Here is a 23,242-nt window from a genome sequence, read left to right on the forward strand (position 1 = left end):
AGGACGAAACTGACTCATGAAGTAAAGGCCATGTCATTGTGTTTGAAATGGAAACGATGAAAATGTCAACCTGATAACCTTGGAAGTCACTTTACTTTATTTGATTCCCGCAAAGTCAAATTGCACAGACCCGTGTTGCAGTTTCATGATATAACAACTCATCAAGTGACATTTTTTTTTCTTATATAACTTCTTGTCCGGATTGCCTCACTGTCAGACATGTCTACAGCTGTTTTGCAAACAAGAACTGGGTTGATCTGGATACTTTGGCATTTGTGATGTGAATGTTTTTGGCCTCTCCACACAGGAGCATTTACCGCATTTATCGCTAGCAGCCTCAGGCACATCAAGTCTAATTAGATTATCTTCTGCCACGAGGGCCGGAAAAGTTGAAAAGTTTTCCCGCAATTTGCACCGGGTTGCTGTCGGCTGCCAATTCAAACGATTTAGCAATGAGTGATGGGAGGGATTGGAGTCGCACCGCCCTTTGAAGGGAACCCAAGAACAACTTGTATGACATCCACCGCGCTGCACGTAAATACGAGCGAATCTGAAGGACGGACGCAACGCCCGGTGTCGTCACGACTGCCAAAATATTTAAAGCGGTAGAAAATAATTCAAGTCCATTTTTTGGGGACATCTTTTGCTACATTTTATCAGTGGTGGCAGATGACGATAATATAAATTAAAAAAAAGACGTGAACAGAGAGTGGTTGTAAATTTTTGACACGGAGCAACTTGAACCAGGGCATTCATGATGCAACAGATTAAGAGAAGCAAGATATTCCCCACACATGGCCCGATGAAAGAATTTTTTGACGTTGTCGACACAAAGGATGAATTGCGGTGACGGCATTGTGTCTTGTGCTATCCTACAAATCACAAACTTGCGGCGCTGAAAAAAAAAAATCCTAATCTGAACCAACACGAGGTAAATGTCAAATTCCCAGGCTGAATTTGGGGCGTTTGTTCATAGCATTACATTTAATGGCATGTGGTTAAATGTTATTCAAATACATAACATGAATACAATATCCCCCCCCCCCCCAAAAAAAAAAGTGGCCTTAACGAGTGCCACTGCAAATACATACAAATGTATTATTATATTAAATTTAATCCAAAATTGAACGTGTTGCACGGGAACATTCTTTTGAGCTGTGGGACTGTATTGATAAAACAAACACCAGTTGACTCCATTTTAAATAAACATGTTCAGATTTATTCAAATATTTTGCCAGAAATTTGGCTTGCTGATGTTGAAACATTTCATAGAAATGACACACCTATCGTATCACCAATGTGGTTGTCGAACAAAGTCAAAATATGCAAATAAATATGACAAAATATAAGACCGAACACATTAAGGAACAAAATACTTTTTTTCAGGGAGAACCATTATATGATAATTCCCATGAGCTGGAGAACTGCATAACGGGACACACTGATTTTTTTTTTTTGAATTTATTTACTTTTATTTTGGCAAGTGGCTACACAAATAAATTCATCTGGGTATGGATACATTTTTTTCAGTAGATGTATCGTCTACATAAAAATTGTATCTGGATCCGGATGATTTTTTTTTTCATGCAGCCACAAAATAAAATTCTGGAAATTCAACAAAAAAAAATTTTTTTTGGTCTCAGTGTAGAGTCTTGACATAAACAGGAAGTGGTTCAGCCAAACTGGCTTGTTCATGACTTGGCATCCAAGTTTTTGGGAATTATAATAAGCCATAGATGGCAGTGTGTGTCTTATGTTTAAAAAAATGTATATATAGAAATTATTCTTAAAGTTCTATTTGGAGTGCATACAGGTGATGATGTAGTTTGACTTAAAAAAAAGTTCTTGTCTTCAGCTTATCTTTTGCGATCTCAGCTCCTTGTCTCTATGTCCCCGCTCTGCTTGGGATGCAATCAAGATGTAGGCGCTCACGTCGCCAACGTTAAGGTGGTCGTCGGCCTTGGAAGGGCTCCACATCACATCCCTGAGGTACTCCGCGCAATGGTAAAGGTTACGAAAGCTTTTCGGCTTCCTCTTCTGGCTTGAAAGTAGAACGGGCCATCTTTAGGCGGTCGTCCGCTCAGCCTGCCGCGTTCTCGCCCGGTGGCTCCTCGTCCACGTCTTCAGAAGCTGCTGCGTTTTGTTCGCGGCTCTGAGCCAAGGAGGCGTCGCCCTTCTTTGAATTTTCATCCTGCAAACAAAGACGGAGACAGCAATTAGGCTTTTGAGACATGAAGTCTTCTTTCAAGTTCTGGGAATTGTTATGTATACGGGAGGAGAGCCGAGCTGGTTAGTCACGCACTTCCTAAAGTACCAAATGTCAAAAATACAACGGGTAAATGGAAGAATCATTATTGGCCCATTGTGAGCAGACGGTTGAAAGCAAGAAGTAGCAAATCGGACACAAACAGACATCATGTTTAGGAAACCTAAAAGCATAATTGCCCAAGTCGTTTTGAATGTGCTGTCACAAAATAAGTAACAAACAACAATCCGCTCACTGAAAATTGTATTTGTGCGTGTGTTGGGCTCTTAAATTTTGCTGCAGGAAATGATCACAGTTGACTTAATTGATCAGAAAATGATTCACCTCTGACAAATAATGTATCTTTGTTCCTCGATATCTATGCCAGCAACTTATACCGACCGAACAAATAAATGATCTTCCGTTTGATGGCGGAACGTGTGCACTCGACATCAGTGTCCACTTTGCGGGACAATTTTGTTTGGCTGTGTGCCGTGAGATTTTCCAAACTTCAATTAAGTTGCATTTGGCTCGCTCATGAAAGGTTGGGAATGGCTGGCAATGACATTTTCTTGTTTGCCACAAACAATCAAAACAGACTTTGGAAATTATGCTAATAGGCTAATCCTCTTGAATCGTGAATTTCTCTTATGAGTAACGGTCGGATGCAATAAGGGATGAATTTAGTGACTGAACTTGATTTTTCAGCCATGCGTACTTTGTATTTCATATTTGTCAAAATAGGCTTGATGACGAGGCAATTTTAAAAAAGTGCCATTGGCAGTAGAAATGTTTACATCAGTACATTAAGTAATGGGGTCCCTGTGTTTTATTTTTCTTGTGCTTACCTCTTCATCATGCTGCTGTCAGTCGCCAGTTCAGGGCTCTCAGCGGAGTGGATCTCAGTCTTTGCTGATGTCTCATCCCTGCAAGACATAATGACTTAAAATTATATCCCCTATATAAGAGCATTCAAGCAACCATGCACTCAAACACGCCGCTACATGCACAAAAGGGAATTTTTTTCCCCATGAATTTACTCCGTGCTTCCAGTAAATAAGACATTCTTGACAGGGTTCTGAATACACGTTAATGATCCTGGATCTGGGAATTTGTGATGCTCAAAAGCTGTGATATCGGACCCACGTAACCCACCTGAGGTTGGTGTTGTCGCGCCTCTGGCAGAAGTTAGAGCAGGTGAGGTCTCCCCGATGCAGGCACTGGCATCTGGAGCCACTGCTCTCGGTTGCCGGGGCGACCTGGACCGAACGTCTCTTCCTGGGGGCATTGCCTAAGCCATAAGAGACTATGCGCCTGGAAGGACAATGGAAAGTTTTGATCAAACTATAAACACAGAACAGTCATCACCTTGACTCCCTGTATCCGTATTGTAAAGAAATTTGGATAATGTTATATACAGTTTCTTACATGGTAATACGCAAAAAATTAATCGCGGCAATTTGGATGGGCGTTTTATGGAAGACATTTCACTTTTAATCCAAAGGCTTTCTTTCAGATTTAGAACTGAAGAAGTCATGAGGATTAAAGAGGCGAAATGTATTCAACAAGCAAAAGTCCAGTTGTCTTCATTAAACGTTTGTATAACCATGACCTGGATGACTGATAATCTACATTAACATATATGACTTTTCTCAGCATTTTGCAACTGAATGCCCTAAATGGCATATTATTATAGTCGATACAAAAAATTTTAATTGGATATTTTAGCCTTAGAGGAGACACTTACTCAGGAGTGTTGACCCATATGATGTCCAAATGGCAGAAATAGACGCACTCCTTGTCCATGAAAGTCGCGCACGAGCAGCGCTTCTTGCGCACATGGCGCGTTTGGCTGACGGTGGGTGACGCTTCAGCGGGCGCAGAGAACGCTGAAATGACAATTAAACACAACATTGAAACACGTATTATTATTACACCACTTTATCGCAATCTAGCCGGGATTTCAAAATAAACGTGATTTTGGGGTGTTTTCCTTACCTGTGCTTAAAACCCAGGAGTGCAAAACAGACAACACGGAAAGTAAAATGTAAATATCCATTCCACCGGTTGAAAGACGTTTAAAAAAATAGGAATAATCCAACAGTAAGAAAAAAGTTAGGAAACAAATGTTAACGAGTGCCCGTCCTCTGAATCAAAGTGTCAGCGAGCGCCTTGAGAGGTGAGCACAACAGTTTGTGTTGTTGCTCGTGAATGTGGCCGCACATGTTCACTCTCGGCTTTATACAAGCACTTCGCCTCCCTCCTCTTCTTCTTCCTCCTCCTCCTTCCTCCGTACAGTTGTGTCCTTTGGCTTCCACCCAGACAAACGTTGTCTGTGAGCTGATAAAGAAGGTGGTGGTGGGGTGACTGCGACTTGACATTCCTGCGAGACACCTCCACGCGCCGCTTACACTCATTTGCCACAAGGTGGCAGTAAAACGCCTCCGCTCACTCGCTCACGAACTGGGCGCCTTGACGAAATTGAGTCAATTCGACCAAATACTGTACCTTATATACGGCGTATATGTACTGCAGGTACCTCATGGGTCTTTTAAGTGTACCCCCCCCCCAAAAAAAAGAATGTTGTGTGAGTGTCTTGCGTGCTGTAAATATAGTTGTGGTAATCACTTCTGTGACGAGCTATTGACTCATCAGAGTAGCAGCAAATCTAACAAATGACCTCACTGGCGATTGTGCAGCAAGAAGGCAGAAATAGAAGAGAGGGGTCATGGAGAAAACACTTAAATGTAGGCTGTTCGAGTGGAAAATTGACCTTGCTGTGTACTATTCATCTGCATACGCTCAAAGTGGGAAAGTATCTTGACAGGGTGAAGATTTGGGAGCCCTAATCAGAGGTCGCCGCTCGTTTTCCACTGGGTGGTGGAACAGTTTATGGCACATGGTAGAAGGCGCTGCTCTATCATACAAAAGTATTGGAAAAGTGAGTCCTATTCTATTATTTTTAGATTCAGCTGACACGGTAGCACATAGACGCCAAAATGTGAGTGGACATAAAATCTAACGTACTCGTACCGGAACCAGCGCAGCAAAGCGACAGGCTAAGACTGTTTGGAATTAATTGAGACAATGTTACGGAATAAATCAGAGACTTTGGGTTGGAAATAGAGGTGAGTGTTTCTGACGGTAGTTGATGTGTTGTTGGACATCACCTTCTCAATATGCAATTTGAGGTTTGAGCACAACCAGGTATTGACCTCTAGATGTCTCTGTTCGCTTTCCCTGCGCTTTTTCACTGTGCTGAAAACAACCGAAGAGGTGGTAGTGGTGGTATAAAGAGAGGCTCTGCTGGAGTAGATGGATGAGTCACCTTGTGAATGGGCTGCAACACGTGCTTACCACTGCAAAGATGCTTGACACAAGCAATCCCGATTGCCATGTCTGCTCTCGGTCCTCAGAAAGTCCTCGACCATGACTTCAGCCCCGGTTAGTCAACTAAAACCAATTTAATATTCCGCCGAGTGCCATTCATGGGATTAACAAATGGAGAGTCTAAATGAAGTGTGTTTTAATGGGAGGCTGAGAGGACCAGGAGGTTGTACAGTATTGTATAAATAGCGACGAATATAGCGATGAATATTACAGGAGTGGCTAATTAGGGAAATGCAGTTTGGTATAGTATAACATGGTGGTCATTGTGTTTCCTGGGGCCAATTTTGCTGATTGTCATAATAATTGCTTGAGTAGAATAACTGTATTCCTGCCTTTATTGTGGGTAATTTATGACCTCATTTTCCGAAAGGGAGAATTATCCTGCAGAACAGAGCGTGCGCGAGAACTACACACGAGTTACTGCAGTCGCTTTTTAAATTTGAACTCGAGGGACAATTCCACAAGCGTATACAACATCTTTTTCCAGGACTAACAATATTAATTTCTCGTGCACGCCCGTCTCCAATTCACCCGCTGGCCTGACGTCACATCCGCCAACTCAAATCAATTTTCTTGTTCACTATGACACATTTAACGTGTAAATTGTCCGCTCAATTCAAATGCCACAAAAATGAAAGTAAATCACATGCAGTAAAATACGCCGCCGATCATTACGCAACACTACATCGTCTTCAGGCGCCATTTTGTCGCCATCTCCTGGTCAGTATGAGAAATGCTTTCGGTGACAATGTATAGGTGCTATTTTTAATAAACATGTATAGTAAGGAGGTTTATCTCTTAATTTTGGATTTAAACGACAATGATTAGGACCACCAGTGAATAGGCGCCTATCCAAGCTGACATTGAGCGAGAGTCAATAATGGACCAAGAAAAGATTCAACCACAATATGGCTTTCAAACCACAGGATACCACTTGTGTTTATAAACAAATTTTTACTCATACTGTTCAGAAGATTGATACATCAAAGTAAAGCTACCGTAATGCACATACCAAAGGACCAAAAGTCAGAATGGGCACTAGACGGATTATAATAAATAGTTGAACACAACATTTGTACAGATAAACATTGCCCATAATCCATAGAAATGTACACATATCGGTATGGCAATCATAATTCAATAAATTTACAAATGAAAGATGGTAAAAAAAGTGATATCCTCCATTGCTATACCACTTCTAACTTGGTGTGTGCGTGCGTGTGTGCGTGGGTGTCTGTGTGCGCCTGTGTGTATGTGTGTGTGTTCATTAACAGAAGCAACTACTTAATTTAGATGAAATTATGTACAGGTTCCTCAACAAGAAACTCCATAAAGGCACAATTATCTATACAACATGTACAAAAACATTGTCTGGAGCTGACAAAAATAGAAAATAAAATGATTGGTCGTCATTACAATTGCCATATGATTGCACGTACAATGTGAGTGTCAGCATCTGTGCTTTGAAAGGCGATTTGTACAGAAACAAACCCCTGAAGAAGTGTTCTCAGTCTTAAAGTGACTACAATTACGTACAAAATCAACAACGGGAAAGCCTTTCAGGTGGCGATGACCAGTCTGTCTTCATCATCACTGGAAACCTCGTTGAAGTCATCAATGACCTTCTGCCAGCTGGCCGCCGGTGCCGCTCTCTTAGGCGCATCATCACCACCTTGCTTAGAGGAGGCCACACCATGTGCTGGACCTTGTGGGGCTGCATGCTGCCGGGAGGATTTCTCCCTTTGCGCCTTCTCCAAAGTCTGTGTCAGCTCTGCAACGGTGCCAGGTCCGTTGCCTGAATTCAGTTCTGGAGAAGCGCTGATTGGTAAGGACGCCGGCCGGGGAGTGGCCACGCGAGCCGAGGGACTTTTCGTTTGAGATGATTGTGCCCCCAGAGTGTCGGGGCTGCCTTGCATGTCGGACGACCACGGTAGGGGACTACGGCATGGTAGCGGGCTGAGAGAGGGAATGATGGCAGGCAGGGCAATGTTCACGATCTGGAGACTCGGCATGTGTGTCTGGTTGGTGGTGCTGGTTTGGGAGGTGGGGCTCGCAGCCAAAACCTGCAGGGCGACCCCTTGCTGAGGAAGCATTTGGCCGGACGCTAGCCCCGTGTTGGTCAGCCCCATTAGGCTGAGCGTCGGCTGCAAGGTCTGACCGTGCAAGTCGGTCACTTGACGTATCGGGAAGCAGGGCACCACGTTGCCCATGGGTTCCTGGATCACAAGCGGCTGGGTCTGCACGCTATCCGGCCGGGGCGAAGAGTTGGGCGCCGTCGACGGGCTCGTGTTTCTGTGGATGACGCTCACGGCCGGGATGGTGAGCTGAACGGGGCCGGCTTGAATTGGCACAAAGGTGGAATAAGCTGCCAGTCCGGCAGGCACCAGTTGGATGCCGCCAACGGGAACCATACTATAAGGCGAGCGGAAAGGTTGCTGGGAGTGCAGAGGGAGGTGACTGAACAAGTGGGTCTGTGTCTCCATTATTGGGGCTTGAGAGAGACCTTGCAATGGCGCCCGCGTCGGACTTTGTGACGTTGACGTCTGTGTGCTTCGATCAACTGGTATGCCAGACTCGTTTTTTACCCAAGGATGAGTGGCAGATGACGGTTCCTGTTGGAAAACCAAAAAAACATGAGTCCATTACAGTAAACACCTGCTACAGCGGGGCGCACCCTTCTGGTCCCTGCTATAATTGCAATCTTTTTCATTTTTGAACCGATTTTTAGAGTTTAATAGCCACGGTTCCCTCAAAAAGAGAAGATATGACTATGAGCGTTGCTATTTGCTGCTTGAATGTGTCTGTGTGTGTTCAACGAGCAGCTGTTGAAAGGTTTACAATTACCATTGCATCTATGCTAATTTAGTTAGGCCTGTTCGTGACCTTTTGCATAAAGCTCGTTAACTTGCATAAGAGGAACTTTGATGGTTTTGATGTTGTAATAGCCATCATTTAACCCGCTTTAGTTGAATGTGTCATTATTACAGAAAACTTCAACCGGGAGTAGCAAAATTGTTTGAAGCAAGCACACTTGGTTTCTTTTTTGGAGAACTGTGGAAGCGAGACCCCTCATTAATTAATTTTAATCAATTAATTTTAATCCCTCCCACCCCCCAAATTAAGTTGTACAATCAAACTTGTTTCTTGACAGGAAGCAAATGATATTTTTTAAAAGTGAGTTTTAAAATGTTTAAGTGTGGTAATCAATGTAAATATATATAAAGTATGTGTGGGAGGGGGGAATATTGAAAAATATGTTTTTCCTCTGGTCCCTATTCCGAGTTTTGTCCTATCGCAGTAGAGTCTGGAACGGACCGCTCCCCCCCCAAAAAACCAGCGTCATTTAAGGGCACCGTAGTTCCCTTGAAGGGATAAGCAGTGTGGAAAATGGAGGGATTACGATGGAAAGAAATGACTCAAAGCTGTTTGGGTTTGCGTCTGTTGACATGGCTGAGATTTCTATTGGCATTCCGCCTACACACCTTGTGGCAGAAACTGAAGTATGATTCGGGTTTACCATTTCCAAACCACACAAAGGAAAAATAAACCAAACTTGGAACTGCTCGGTGGAAATGAGGTGAAAGTATATTGGATACAGAGTCAGGGCAGAACATTTTTCCGAAACTGAACGATGGGCGCCCTGGGCACTTCTGAGTGGCAGAAAGCGAACAAATACTCGAATGAATTGAGGCAGGGAGCGTCATAAATAGTTGTACAGACAAAATGACAAGACTGACGAGTTATGGATGACATCATTGTGGGTCTCACCTTGCATGGTCTGAAGCCGGTCACTGTCACCGGGGGACTCGGTGGAACCTCACAGTCAGGGTAGTCGATAGACATCTGCCTGCATGGCGATACCGGGCTCATCATGTGCACCGACTCCGTATCGGAGAAATTGGACTCGGTGGTGGTGGCGGCGGCGACAGGGGGCAGCGAGCTACAAAGGGGCGCCAAGCTCGGGCAGTAGCCGGAGATTGAGTACTGCTTACTCAGCGACAAAGGGTTCATGATGAGGACAGAGTCTGATGCGTGGGGGTCGGGAGCTTGCGGCCGCGTCAGGGAGCTGATCGACATCTGGGCCAGGAGGGCACTCGGAGGGACCTCGTTGTCTTTCGACGGAAGATGCTGCGGGCTGGCGGACACGGAAGGGTTTGTGGACAGGCCAGACTCCACTTGGCTGTCGTCCTCTTCCTCATCGTTGTCCTCGTTCTCTTCCTCGTCGGGGCCGTCGGAGTCGTCGCCGTCCGAGTCCGGCCGGTCGGCGCTACTCACTTGACTGCGGTCTCCTGAAGATACAAAAGTACGTTTCTTGTATCGAATCGGGTACTAGAACAATGTTAGTCATTCGAAATAATTCCCTCGTCGATTTATTTGAGTGGAATGCGCTCGTAAGGGAATAAGTCGGCGGTGTCTTGCGCCTGCGGCGGCAGGGGAGTTTTCCCTTCAGACCGTCGTGCACCTCTCAGCTCCAGCACTTGCAGAGGTGGAAAAACAAATATGCTCTTAGAGACTGGGACCATAGAATGCTTTCAGGCAGCTTGTCTCCCCTTTTTCTTTTTCTAAAATTAGATGCAGCAATTTCCTCTTTGTAAATGTTGTGCTTGCCGCCCACATGCACTTGGAGTTAACAGAGGATGAAGCTGCATTTAGAATGTCCAATTAGACCACAGCAAAGCCCCCTGACATAGAAACAGAGCACCACCAGTCCTGACGTTGGGGTTTGTTTTTTTTAACATCTTATTCAATGAGGGACATTTTTATGACGGGAAATATTTAAAAAAAAAACAGTGAAATACGCAAAACGTTGAAATGCACGTTTTAAGGTTCAGAATCGGACCTGAATCCTCCGCATCTTGATCGTCGGGGAGACCAATGGACACCCCCATCTCCATGCATTTCTTACTGTGCGCTTTGGACTTCATATGCTTGGTGAGATTTCCTGCAGGGAGCAGAAAAGGTGTTATGGGTGGGTAGCGTTCCAACTGTATCACAGGATACACTTACGTAAGGCAAGAGTCCCCGGGCGAGCCGCACGTAAAGGGTGAGTAACAGATAAAGACATTTTTAAATGGACGTGGGTTGTTCTGACAAAGTGCTGTTCCGCAGCGTTGCGTGGGAAGTCGGCAAGTTTGATAACGAACGGAGAATCGCGCTTGATTCATTAAAGCGATGCTGAAACCTCATTTTTTTAATACCAATCAGAGGACTGGAACAACAGCAAAGTCAACTTTCAATTGTATTTATGCTCATGTAGATTCTTTGAAATATGCCGAGTCGTTTCAAGGTCATACTTTTTGTGGATTTGTGCCTAGAAATACAGTAGCGGACAACACCGAAAGCTCTCACCTTTGGTCTTGAAGGAGAAGTTGCAGTGGGTGCAGTGGTATGGCCGAACGTCAGAGTGGGTGCGAATATGTTTGCGTAACATGCTGGGCTTCTTACAGCGGATCCCGCATTCCTCACAGATGTATTTACCTCGCCCTCGCCCACGTACATAAACATAGTCTTCATTAGATTTGTATCTGCGGGGTTGCAACACATCAGGGAACATGAGATAAGAGACAAAGAACCATGTCGGACTTCAATAACACTCGAAAACCGTACCCGCCATCAAAGATTTTGATCCGCCTTGGTTCTGTTTTTGATGTCAGCTCCTTGTCTGACTCATTGTTGGAATGAGTTTCTGTTTGCGCTTTCGTTTTGGCTTCCGCCGATCTGGTCTTCTGGGTCACCGGCACCTATAACGACATGCCTTTGTTTGTACTCATTTTATATATTCACGTGTTACAACAAAACAACGCATTAAGAAACTACACAACCAAAAGAGGTTTGTTTGGAAAAACGTGTTCTTACCTGTGGCATGACATCTTTCAGCTTGCCGGAGTAAGACAAGATATCCGATTTTCCAGACGTTTTTATCGCAGAGGTGTAGCGGATTTCCTTCGAGCTCTGTTTGGAGTCGAGGAGAGACATGACCACCTTGGTGGGCAAGCCCAGCGGGTTCGGATTGTTTGGGTTGACGGTCCAAGCTGCATATGCCGACGTTTTCAGGTCCGTTTGGAGAGTGTGAAGTTGTTTCCTCCTCATCAGGAAGCACCACGTGAAGGTGGTGGTCGTCTTCAGGCTGGGGAAAGACAGGCGATGACTGTCTTTTGTGTTAACCACGGAAACAGATGTGGGCAGTTTCACTTGACCGCCATGGAAACTCGATGGTCTTATGGGCGATTTTATGGGATTCCACCGATGTTCTTCCACTTTCTCTTGAGGCTTGAGGGTGTGACTGGCTGGCATAGAGGCACCCTGGCGATCAGGTGCAGCAGTATTTAGGACAGGGCGAGGGTCTTCAGGAATAACCGTGCTTGCCCCTTTGTCCAGGCCGGTACTGTCAGGTGACATTGGCTTCACATCGTCAAGATCCCTCTCTGAATCGGTTTTAACATGTGGCAAAGGAGGGGCCTCCGTCTCAATTGGACTGTCAACGGGTTCCGTTGTGCACACCTGCCTGACCAGCGTTAGCTTCCGCTGTCTGGTCACTTCCGACAAAGTGGAGTTCAAATAATTGACCGACCTGCCGTCAGTCAGGCAGGCCACACCGTTTTCATCCTTAGCGCGTTTCTGATGCTTTTCCATGTAGATATCCAAACTGTTGGCGGGTGACAGCATTCTTTTACTCGACGCAATGGGCTCCTGTTGCGGGCAAAGAGTGACTGACGCAAGTTTCTGAGTGCAGTGCAAAGAACCCAGGGATGAGGGCCTTTCGGCTGTTTTATTGTGAAGGCTAACGATTTTGGTACAATCCTTTGGTGAAGCATGAGTTTCAGCATCTACGATATGAGCGGGCCGAAGGGTACTTTTGTTTGAGACGGTGGGAGCAGTGTGCATCAGCTCATGCGTTATGAGGATCTGTGGCAACGGAGCACCACCTGCCTGGGTCGGAACGTTTGAGTCTCTTTGAGGTTCGACAGCCAAAACATCAGATGTCGTCTCAACGTCTGAATAAGGACATGTCTGATTCGTACAGATCTTCTGGAGTACGTCTGATGATTGGGAAACACTCAAAATGGGATGGGCAGCGGGCATTTTTAAAACTGGTACATTTGGCTGAGATTCCTGCGTGCCGGAGAATGAAAAAGTTTGACCTGGCCTATGTGTCGGACATTGCAGCTGGTATTTGGGCACAAGGCATTTATTGTCTTCCAAATTGGCCGGTTTGTTGAGGGTGTTCTCACTTCCGACTAAAATCTGGCTCATGGGTTTCTGTGCCTTTTGGCATACTTGAACTCGGGATGTTTGATGCCAAGGGTGAGGAAGGCCATGGACTTGGGGCTGCTGTGTAGGGCTCCCAAGATGTATACTTTGGACCATTTGTTCGTTTCTTTGCAAGGGTGATTCTCCAGAATGGACGATGAAAGGCTGGGCCACATTCAATCTGTTGACAAATTGAATTTGGGCTCTGTTTGGGTTTACAGAGTTTACATTTGTAATTAGAGCTTTGTCAAGATTTACGACGGCTTTCCGAACGGACTGCTGATTATCTGGGCATATCTTTAGAGACATTTGGCGAACTAACGGCCCCCGCCTCCTTTCGATCAGTGGAACCTGGGCACCTTGGGTGATTGGTCCACTTTTAGGATGACCGACGGGTGATTGACCTCTTCTGGGAGAGACATTGCCACAGTCAAAAGACTTGCTGCGGTAGTCGCATGAAATTTCTACCGAGGGTTGAGTACAAGTGATCTGTTCGGATGCTGCTCGCCTCATGGCTGCCGGTACACCGAGTGTGCTGAAGACTTTTGGCTGATCTTGTGGCTCAGGAATTCTGCTCACGCAGTCGGCTCCTGAAGGACTCTCTGACCTAGACGGTTCTTCTCTGTCAAAAGAGGTTGAAATGCTGGAACAGTGCGAGAGAGTACTGTCCCTGCTCAGGCTACGCGAGAGGCTCGACTCCAAGCTGGAGTCACCTGACGAGTGGTCCATTTGAGCAAGACGAATTCGTTTCTTTTTTGGTGGGAGTTTCTCTGCTGGCAGCTTCGACAAACTCTCACTTCTTTGTGGCCAGCTGAATTGATCTACGGGCTTTTCCGCCTGCTCTGAAGGCTGCGTTTCGTGTTCTCTGTCGGGCTCTTCGGTGACCAAAATTTCAGGGACCTGGATGTTGTTTTGACGAACTAGACGACACTGTTGGGCAGGAGCAGAGGTTTCTCCTGCGACTGCCACGGTACGATCAGTGCATTGATCCATTTTTTGAGGACCGGAATCAGCTACTGTAGTTTTGTCCGGTAACTTTTCATGGTAGACGTCAGCTGCTCTTACATCTGCTTTGGAGTTCGGGGGGTCTTTTTCTCGACTATCCAGCGGAGAACTCCTATCTGTCGATTCGGTCTCAAATGAACTCGGCCTGCTGAGAGAGTTGGTGTGTCGAATGACTGAAGTACCGCAGCTTTGCCTCTGCATTTCTGCTTGAGCAGAGGTGCTGATCGGAGTCTCTCGGATTGGTGACAGTCTTGAATCTGAAACACATGTACCACGTGCGACGAGTTGAATTTGTGGTAGCTTGGGCTGGCTGGTTTTGGGTTGTATGTCGACCACGACGGTGTGTTGGGGAGACATTGGATTTCCAAAGCTTTTCAGTAACTGACAGGAATCAAAACTAACCGAGCAAGGGGGATTGGTGTCGGTTGGCGATTGATCATCCTCATCGCCGACGCTTTTCATTTTCCTTCTCTTTCTGAACGATGTCTGCTGTTCAACTAATCCCTGGCCGCCTGTCGACCTCGAAACTAAATTGGTTTGCATGTTGACATGAAAGACATCTTGATCTGTTTCTTTCACGACAAGGGGCTTGTTTTTTGGCCCATGAAGTTCCGAGCAGTAAAATTTCTTGTGCGTTTCAAAATTCTCTAACTTTCTGTACCGGTTTCGACAAGTTTCACATTCGTACATTGTGCCTTTATTTTGCTGAAGTTTTCTTTGTCTGTCCTGACTGTGATCGAAAGATCGACTTTTCTGCATAAGTTCCACGCTATTATTTGCGCCGTGGTATCCGTCATCCATCGAGCGAACGGTAGGAAGTCTCTGCCCCTCACCGGTAGAAAAATCCTCCACTGCGGCTTGTCTGACCAAGGTCCGAGAATGTATCGCCGGATTGGGGGTTGATGGCGCAGACGAAAAGACATCATCATTGATTGAACTTTTCTCATCAAAGGAATGAGAAATTCGCAAAGGGTGGGGCAGGTGGGCAATATTGAGCGGAAGAGCGGAGTGCCCCGGCGTAGTCGGCATCGAGTTGCTCCTTGTGATCGGCAAACAATCCATTGAGTATTGAGAAGGTACAGAGAGAAGGAAAACCGGCTTCGATTTGTCTGTGGGCGTGAACGGAGACTTGGGGATGTCGGAACTTGAACTTGACCTCCTTCCAATTGGTTTCAGGTCAAACTGAAAGGAATCTTTAAATATATAGGATTTTGGAGAGTCGATGCTTCCTCTCCTTGACAGAGATGTTCGCCTTGGTTTAACACTGTCCAGTTGCTTGTTGTCCACCACCGCCTCATTGTCTGATATCAGCTTTGAAATTCTTTCCTCAAGAGAAAGGGCTTTTGTTTCTAACGGGGGGCGCATCTGTCCCTCTTTTGCTTGTGGTAAATGCTCCACTGCGACGTGCATTACCGTCGAAACAACAGGAGGGAGATGAGAACCATCCTTTTTGGAGACGTCCATTTCAGCCGGTGGCGTTATCTTTACAAATGGACTCGGTGGACTCATTGCCTGGTCGGCACTTTCGGAGCGAGAGAAGTAGCCAGAATCTGTACTCCCCAAACTGCGAGGACTAAGGAGACACTTGGCTTGTTGCTGCTGAGAAAAGTCTGTCGCTTGTTGCCTCTGGAGCTGAGCGTGCCCACTTAAGAGTGGAGACTTGCACTGTTGGTCTTCATCTTCGCTGACCGTATCTAGTGAGGGACTTGTACTCACTACCTCTTTCAGAGACGACAGGGCCGTGATGTTCGATCTCAGATTAACATTTGGAAACTCTCGTTGCCGTTGCGAAGCGGCTTGTTCAGGTGCGGCGCCGGTAACTCGAGGGCTGTCTGCCCTCAGAGGCGAAACGTTGACCGGATAGACAACAACTTTCGGGAGCACGGCTGTTACTTTGTGCTCATGACCTCTTTGGGCGAGAGTCGGTTTCACCGAGTCGAACACGGCCGTTGAGTCCATTTCTCCGTAGCTTGCTTGGTTTGTACCAGCGCTTTGGAGGCTGTTTTCTGACAAGGCCGCTGCACTACTTTGCGATGATTCCGGATCCAGATCGACAGTGCTTCCGTCGTCGTCGCTGTCGCCGCTCTCATCGACCTCTGAATGTGTTCCGAGGGCTTTGTCAGAATCGTGTGATTGCAGTGGCCCTCCCGATTCGGAGCGCGCGATGAGACCGAGTTTGATGGCATGAGCGTGTGATTTCTTGTGCTTGTACAAGTTGCTCTTGGTTTTGAAGGAAAAACCGCAAGTTACGCAGGGGTATGGTCTTTCGCCGGTGTGAGACCTGATATGTTTGAGCAGCACGCTGGGTTTTGCACACGCCCGGTTGCAGTATTCGCAAACATATTTTCCCGGTTTCTTCTGCTTTTGGTCCTTGGAAACCTGCTCCGACCCAAAGTTCATTAAAGTCGTAATCTGAACATGGTTGTTTCCGGGTGTAACTGGGACCTGAATTGTGCTGGGCACACTTGCTGAGAGCGACTGGCAGGTGTGCACAATTGGCGGTTGGCTTTTTGGCAAAGCATTTGAGCCCGAGGGAGTCGGCGCATGAGTGATCGTAGACAGTCCGGTATTAAAACTCATGTGAATTCTGGTCTTTTCCGGATTAGATACAACAGGAATGAAATGTTGATTTGCAAAAGATAACGACTGCAAATGGTCACCCTGTATTGATGCCTGTACACCCTCCTGCAATGGTGCTGCAATGCCAATGAAATTACCCTGTTTGTCGATATAATACGTCTGCAAAGGAGACGAGTGTGTATGGAGACCGATATTAACAGCCGTCATGCTGGACAATTCACTCGTGGCTTGAGATTGAAGGTTCGAAGTCGGTTCCGCGGCGGCCGTGACTCGGAAGGTCTGTTTCCTGTCAGTAAGTGTAAGCATGTCGGGCTCCATCGCCTTCAGGAGGACATCGAGTGGGGCACTGGTGTGGTAAGGATCCTTATCAAAGCTGCGGGCTTGGGTATTACCGTCCTTGGGCGGAGCCGCTTTTAGAGAACCGTCATCATCATTGGTTGGTCCGTGGGACGGCAGCATTGACTTGGCGTTCTCTTGCGTTAGCCTTTCATGGTCAGTGACAGAGTCCCCTTTGTCAGGGGATGCTTCAACAGGTCGAGCATCTTGTGATTCTCCTTCCTCGCTCGGTGTTGTTGAGGGATGATGGGAGGGACTGCCGGAAGCAGCGGAGCAAGGTCTGTTCTCCTTGGGGGTTCCTCCTTCGACAGAATTTTCGGGTGTTTTCAGCTGCGGTGGTTTCTTCACCGGGGATTTGGGAATTTTCTTTTGTTTGTTCTCTGCCACAACCTTTTTCCTCTTCAAACCTTTGATGTTATCTTCAATTCGTCGATTGCTTTCAGATATGCCTGTGAACAAACCAGGAAAGAAACCATCGGACAAACGTTTTCAATATCTGTGGTCCTTTTGGCAAAATAAAGCACCATATTACCCACATGCGGTTTCAGTCACTGGCAGCTGGAATGTACCACAGCTGCCTTTAGACAAACTAAAGACTGAACCAGGCGAGTGAATTACTCCACTCCAAAGGACACGCAATAAATAAATGAAAGTCAGATAGTGTTTGCACACTTGCGACCACTTTATTATTTTTTTTTCATCTCCCATTTGAGAGCATTCCTGAATTAGGTACAACACAAGATATGAACTGTTCTGATGGCTAAACTGTTTTACTGCAGTTAATTGGAACCAGGGCTGTCAACATGAATGTTTTTCTAAGCCATGAAAGCAAATTCCCGGTCCCATCATCGATGTGTCACATGGCCCTTTGGGTGCGTATATCACGTTACTTAACATTGCAACTTTACCGTTGTTTCTCATCGCGTACCGGTATTTCAAGTGGTTTGCGACTCCAAGCATTTTGCTCCATTGAGTCCATTCTTTTTAATTACATCGTTAGTGTTCTCACTTGACAAACAAACATGTCTTTCCTCCAAAACACAATAGCGTGTACGGGTAATTGTAATAACAAATAGATTTGCATACGGCGAGTTAATTTGTCCATTCATCTGTTCGTAAGTGTACTCCAGGGTGTTTTGGAGAGGAAGCTGATTGTACAGTTAGCATAATTACCATTCGAAAGCTAACAGCCAGCATCCAAACAGGGAGTTGCCGTTTGAAATTAGCTATTAATTGTGCAGCTGATGTAAAATTAAATGGGAAACATCATCATACGTTTTACATTGCATGCTTAAAAAGTCACAACGTCAAAAAGCTTGGAACAGTCTTTTAAACTGTCACTTGTGTCAAGGACAAACAGAATTCCTGTGCGGATGGAGGTTTTTTGTTGTTGTTGTTTTTAAACCCCACTTCATTCTATTCCAGTATTGAGCTTTTTTTTTTGTACAAATAATTACAAAAGGCACATGGGTACAAATCGGCACGCTGGGCTCTCGATCATCATTTTGTCGCCTTTGAAAAAGTGACTCAGCATATAGTTACATAAACCTCATCGTGACCTGTCACAGTTTACCGCATTTCAAAAGTATTTCGTTTCTCCCGGGTATTTGGCATAATTAGACCAGGGAACACCCTGTCCTTGCTAATCCATTCTCCATGAAAAGCATACAGCATTACATTTAAAAAAAGGTCAAAAGCCCAAGTAAATGTTGATATAATGACGCATCCAATGCTCAGAGACTGGCTCTAATCAGGTTTTCGATTGTAAGAAGTCGGACGCGTCGTGTACAAAAAGTGCATGTCACAGAAAAAGTGTCGTCACCGTTTGACTGGCACGCGTGGGCAAGAATACAAGTAGTTATTTATATCTTGTCCACTTAGCTTCTCCACACAAGCTGTTCCAAGTCTTGTTAGTCCATCAAAACTCTCATGACCCGCAAGTGACTTGGATTTTTTTTCTCTTTCTTTTCCATGACTCAGAAGTTGGTCAGGTGACATTCACCAAAAAATAAACGAATTATAATCAGTACCGTCTTTGCATTAGCACACATTATATAGATTATGTAAATAATAATATATTGTCGGACTTATAAGATTATTGGATTTTTTTTTTTTTACATTTGTTTGGCACTCTCGTAAACCACTTTACAAACGATTGTGAGGGTAGTCGACCGGTCACTTGTTGAAACCTTATTTGTCCTTGCTATCATAACTTGAAAAAGAAATGTCTCTTACCTTTCCTTGAGCCCGTGGGTTCTTTCAGTTCTTTCTGGGCCTCTTCGATTTTATCTGCAACACAAGTAAAAGGTGCATTTTCAGCATGCGGCAAGCGCCGGCACGTACATGCCCACGTACAGTACGCAATTGTGAACGGATGGCAGCATGCAAATAATGTTACGAGGGATTCCTCCCACACGGCCCATGCGGTATGATGTCTGTTAAATGAAAAACAGATATTCTTCCATAGCCGGGGAGAGTACACCGTTCCGTGATGGAAACTACGGTCATCGTTGAGGCAGCACCCTTGCGTAATGCGACCGTATAGCCACACGTTTTAAAAACGACGCGGATACGCGTTAGGTGCAGGTTAGGATTTCAAACATGACAATAAAAATGGCACGCCGTGACTCCAGATGCTGGACGATGGTCGAACAAGAATGCGCCGGAACTTGTCAGAGTCTCGGGGGGTACCCGGTTTCTCGCCCAAAGTCAGCTGGCACACATGGTTCACCCAGGATCCAAATGAGGACAGGCAACGTAAGGAAACTGACGGATGGATTTTTTAACCCTTTCAGGCACGGCGGTTACTACAGTGGACAGCTTATCAGGTTACAAGGGTGCATGAAATGGTTCAGATGAGGTCATAGGAAAGCTCCTCATGTGAAATATTACTTGGTGGCTCTATGCAGGGGGGAGGAGGAGAACATTTCAGATCATCCGGATTTTACCAAAGACTACGCTTCTTATTCATATATTAGGGGAAAAGTAGGAGCTTTCCTCCCATGACCATGAAACTGAATGGAAACATAAATCCATCATAGCTTCTTTTGCTTTATGGATGACCTCATGATTCGAGACCCAAAGTCCCAGAGGACCAATTGGAGCAATTTCATTTTCGACCACCACAAATGTTATTGGAGGACCAAAAAAAAATTTTTTTTAAAGGATGTTCTTCCGTCGTTGCCAAAATCACAGTAATTCCATGCCGGGAATCCGCAGTGAGGAGGATATGAGCGGCTGGTGCAAGAGGTCAGTGGATGATGTCATTGTGTGTGTGTTACAAGTCACACCCCATCTCCGTCGCTCTCCTACCCCAAGCACACGCCACGGATTACATAATGTGTTCCCATCCCGAGCCGCTGCGGAGCAAAACAAAGGCGCCCTGCCAGCAGAAACACGGCAACAGAGGGCAGCGCATTTGTTTTCGTGCATCTTGTCTGTCAAAGACAAGAACGTATTCAAATGCTCCACAGAGATCTGTGGATTCCCTTGCCCTCCGATGTACTTGTGCTATTCCACAAAGCTGGAGACTCTCGAAGCTTCCCTCGGGTGAATTGCCAGCAGGCTGGCAAGGCATCCTCAAGTCAACGATGATGGCCGGTGCAATTTTTGCTCGAGTCGCGGCAAAGGTGATTTGGCTCTTCATTGTTTGAACAGCTGCCCTTATTACCGAACGTCTCGGGCGAGATCGCGCCGTCGAACCGTGACATGGCGATTACCGCCCAACGTACGGCGTATCTGCGCCGGTGTAAGAATCCGATTGCTCTCTTAACATAACTAACCGCAAAACAAGACGCCTCATGCTGAAAGGCATCCGATGAAGTCATTGCTCAGAACGCAGGAAACAATGAGTCGAAAGGGACAAGGCGGCAGTCCCTTCATCCCTCGCCCTTAATAAGGACAAAATATTCCATCCACGCGGGCCAAGTTGTTAAGACAGAAGGGAATGATTATACGGTTCAAATTTCCCTCATTATCTGCGGAGTGGTCTCCACGATGGTCAAATATTTCACGACGGGGGCTTTGAGACATTCGTCTTTGCCATCTGCAAAGCACGCAGCCGCAAGAAAACACCAAAAGGGAGAACGTCAACGTTGCAGCCTTGATGAAAACCAGAGCAAGTCATGGAAGGCGTCCAGATTTTTAGAGAACAATCGACCGATCTCGATTACAATACAACGGGGGACGGAGAATGCCGACACTTTTGGTTAAGACACTAAAAGCGCAGCCAAAAGAGACGCGTGACATTGATCGTTTGTTTCTCCCCCCCCCCCCACCCCCTCGAATCTCGTGAAGCCTCGATTAGATTCAAAGGCAAAGGCAACGGGACAGTGGAAGCTGTTGACAGGTTTTTGAATCGTGCATCATGAACGCTAGGCGATGATTTGGCCGGGGCAGGCCAAGCCAGAGCGGCTGCCTTCGATCCTTTTGGTTGCTGCCATGACAACCTCGCATCTTGAATCTTTCGCGGAACACCTCCCGACATGACTGTGCTGTGTTGACTGGGATTTGGGGAGGGGGGGGGGGGGCAGAGTGTGTGAATTAGTAGCGCCTCCGGAGCGAGGTCCTGGTGCAGATGCGGGCTTAACTTCCAGTGTTCACTCGGTGTGACTTGCTACATAGCGGCTGTGGCTCGAGGGAGATCCGCACAGCAGAACGGGATGCCGATACGTTTAGAAACGTACCGATGTGACGTCTGGATGGCTGCGCAGAAAGTCTCTTTCTTGGGCACCGATGACCTCAGCCTGCGGGCCAACAACCCAACACCAGGCTCAACAAGCCCTCAAAATACACATTTTTGCTCAACGATCCGCACCGTTCGGCCTCACCGCGCCAAAACAGACGCCATCGCCCGCATAGTGGCAGCTTCTCAAGGCTCCATATGCGCAATGTTTACTCGTCTCGGGCTGCTTTTTCTTCCGTCAAGCTGCCGCTCCCCCTGCTAGCATCAAAGATACACGCTCTAGTTGTTTTGATATAACAGCAGCATCTGCGCGGTTGTGATATCATTAGTATGCACAACGCCACACCATATCCGTGCGCTCTTGAAACGGAGAGTGCGAGCAGATGGTCCATGTGCAAAAAAAAAAGGATGAGTCAAAGGTGAACGGAATTTTTCTGTCGCCGACACACGACGCAACCGGGGAGGCTGCGGTTTCAAAATCGGGACAGAAGAGATCTTGAGGGAGGAGACACACTGCAGCATCCAAATTCAACAGAGAGGAAGAGACGAAGCGGGATGAAGATGACGAGATGGTAGCCGGCAGCTGCTGCCTTCTTCTTCCTTGTCACAGCGCAGAGGAGGGATTATGTAACTCGAGCACCTTCACCGGAATTCTGACCACGCCGGAATTCTTGGTGGCACACATACCCTGGCGGAGGCTGCATTCTTTCAACAGTCGAGGGCATTTACAGACACAAGACGGTGTGCAGGTTCCAAGCTTCAAGTGTCTTCAAAGTTTCGGTCCAGCTTCCCAGAATTGCGCCCGATACTATTTAGCGTCCGTCAAAACACCTTACGATCTGTTGCTTTGCTTTCATTGATTGCGTTGATTCTAAGTCCGAATCTCTTTCCCGTCTTCCCCCTTCCGCCGCCAGATGTGCGAGCTATGCAAAATCCTTTGCCAACTTGAAAGGAAGTCTGCTGATCATATCTCAGCTTTCTTCCCGTCGCGTGTGGAGAAGACCCCGGCCAGTTTTGCAGCCCTCAGCCGCTGACCCACGCAATAAGTAGGCCAGAACGGTTTCCGGCAGCTCCAGACAAATTCTTTATCTTTGCAGACATGCGTGAGAAAAAACAAAACAAAAAAAAAACAGAGAGAGACTCCCCATGCTCGGGAGGGTAATAAATCAATCTGAGAGTAGAGTTTAAGACTGATGAAGTCTTCTCTCTCCCCGTGACTGCGGTCAAACCATGATGAGGAGCGAAGGAAATCCCAACCCGGGGAGCAGGAGTGTCCCATTACATTGTAGTCCATCATCATCATCATCATCAGTCGGTGTATCTTAGAATTGTTCATATTATCTCGGTTGGGTGGGAGCTGGAATGACTCACTGCGTAATCTACCGGACACAAAAAGGAGTGACGGACTGATTAAGGGATGAAAGACTGTGTGCGTCTGTTTGGCGTCTTTTTTGGAGATGACTACATCAAGTTGTGTGTTGGCTTTTGACAAAACCACTCTAATCTCCGTTTTTAGACGTGACGCAAAGGTCATTTTTCATCAAATTTAAGCGATATGGAGCTGTATTTTCGTGCCAGGGGCAAGTCGAGCGTTGGGCGAAACGGGACATTTGTCCTTTTCTGCGCCATCGTTATTGCAGGATCCCTAAATTGCATCGATATCAGACCAGTCAGAGGCGCAGTGTGCCCAAGTAAGCCGTGCTTGAGATTGCCGGAACGGAAATCGAGTCAATGGGTTACATCAATGGTTC

At 46.3% G+C, this 23,242-nt stretch overlaps 2 protein-coding genes across 4 annotated transcripts in view; both read right to left on the bottom strand.

Moving 5' to 3' along the window:
- Window positions 1-1,196: 1,196 nt before the first annotated feature.
- edn1 (endothelin 1) lies at window positions 1,197-4,484 on the bottom strand. Its single transcript, XM_052071466.1, has 5 exons — window positions 4,244-4,484; window positions 3,993-4,134; window positions 3,401-3,559; window positions 3,094-3,171; window positions 1,197-2,191 (listed from the first exon to the last, which is right to left on the bottom strand). Exons 1-5 carry the CDS (start codon window positions 4,302-4,304, stop codon window positions 2,065-2,067), a joined length of 567 nt encoding a protein of 188 aa, XP_051927426.1. The 5' UTR covers window positions 4,305-4,484; the 3' UTR covers window positions 1,197-2,064.
- A 2,085-nt stretch (window positions 4,485-6,569) lies between these two features.
- The window catches only part of hivep1 (HIVEP zinc finger 1), a 40,756-nt gene continuing 24,083 nt past the window's right edge, over window positions 6,570-23,242 (bottom strand). For all 3 annotated transcript variants that reach the window (XM_052071445.1, XM_052071447.1, XM_052071446.1), the window contains exons 3-9: window positions 19,043-19,096; window positions 11,492-17,256; window positions 11,243-11,376; window positions 10,985-11,160; window positions 10,476-10,577; window positions 9,404-9,924; window positions 6,570-8,247 (exon numbers count right to left, since the gene is read on the bottom strand). In XM_052071445.1, the coding sequence (XP_051927405.1) occupies window positions 7,195-8,247; window positions 9,404-9,924; window positions 10,476-10,577; window positions 10,985-11,160; window positions 11,243-11,376; window positions 11,492-17,256; window positions 19,043-19,096 (7,805 nt within the window). In that variant the 3' untranslated portion in view covers window positions 6,570-7,194. The remainder of the gene's footprint in view (window positions 8,248-9,403; window positions 9,925-10,475; window positions 10,578-10,984; window positions 11,161-11,242; window positions 11,377-11,491; window positions 17,257-19,042; window positions 19,097-23,242) is intronic.

The sequence above is a fragment of the Hippocampus zosterae genome, chromosome 7 (assembly GCF_025434085.1).
Source record: "Hippocampus zosterae strain Florida chromosome 7, ASM2543408v3, whole genome shotgun sequence".
In the NCBI taxonomy this organism is placed as follows: domain Eukaryota; kingdom Metazoa; phylum Chordata; class Actinopteri; order Syngnathiformes; family Syngnathidae; genus Hippocampus; species Hippocampus zosterae.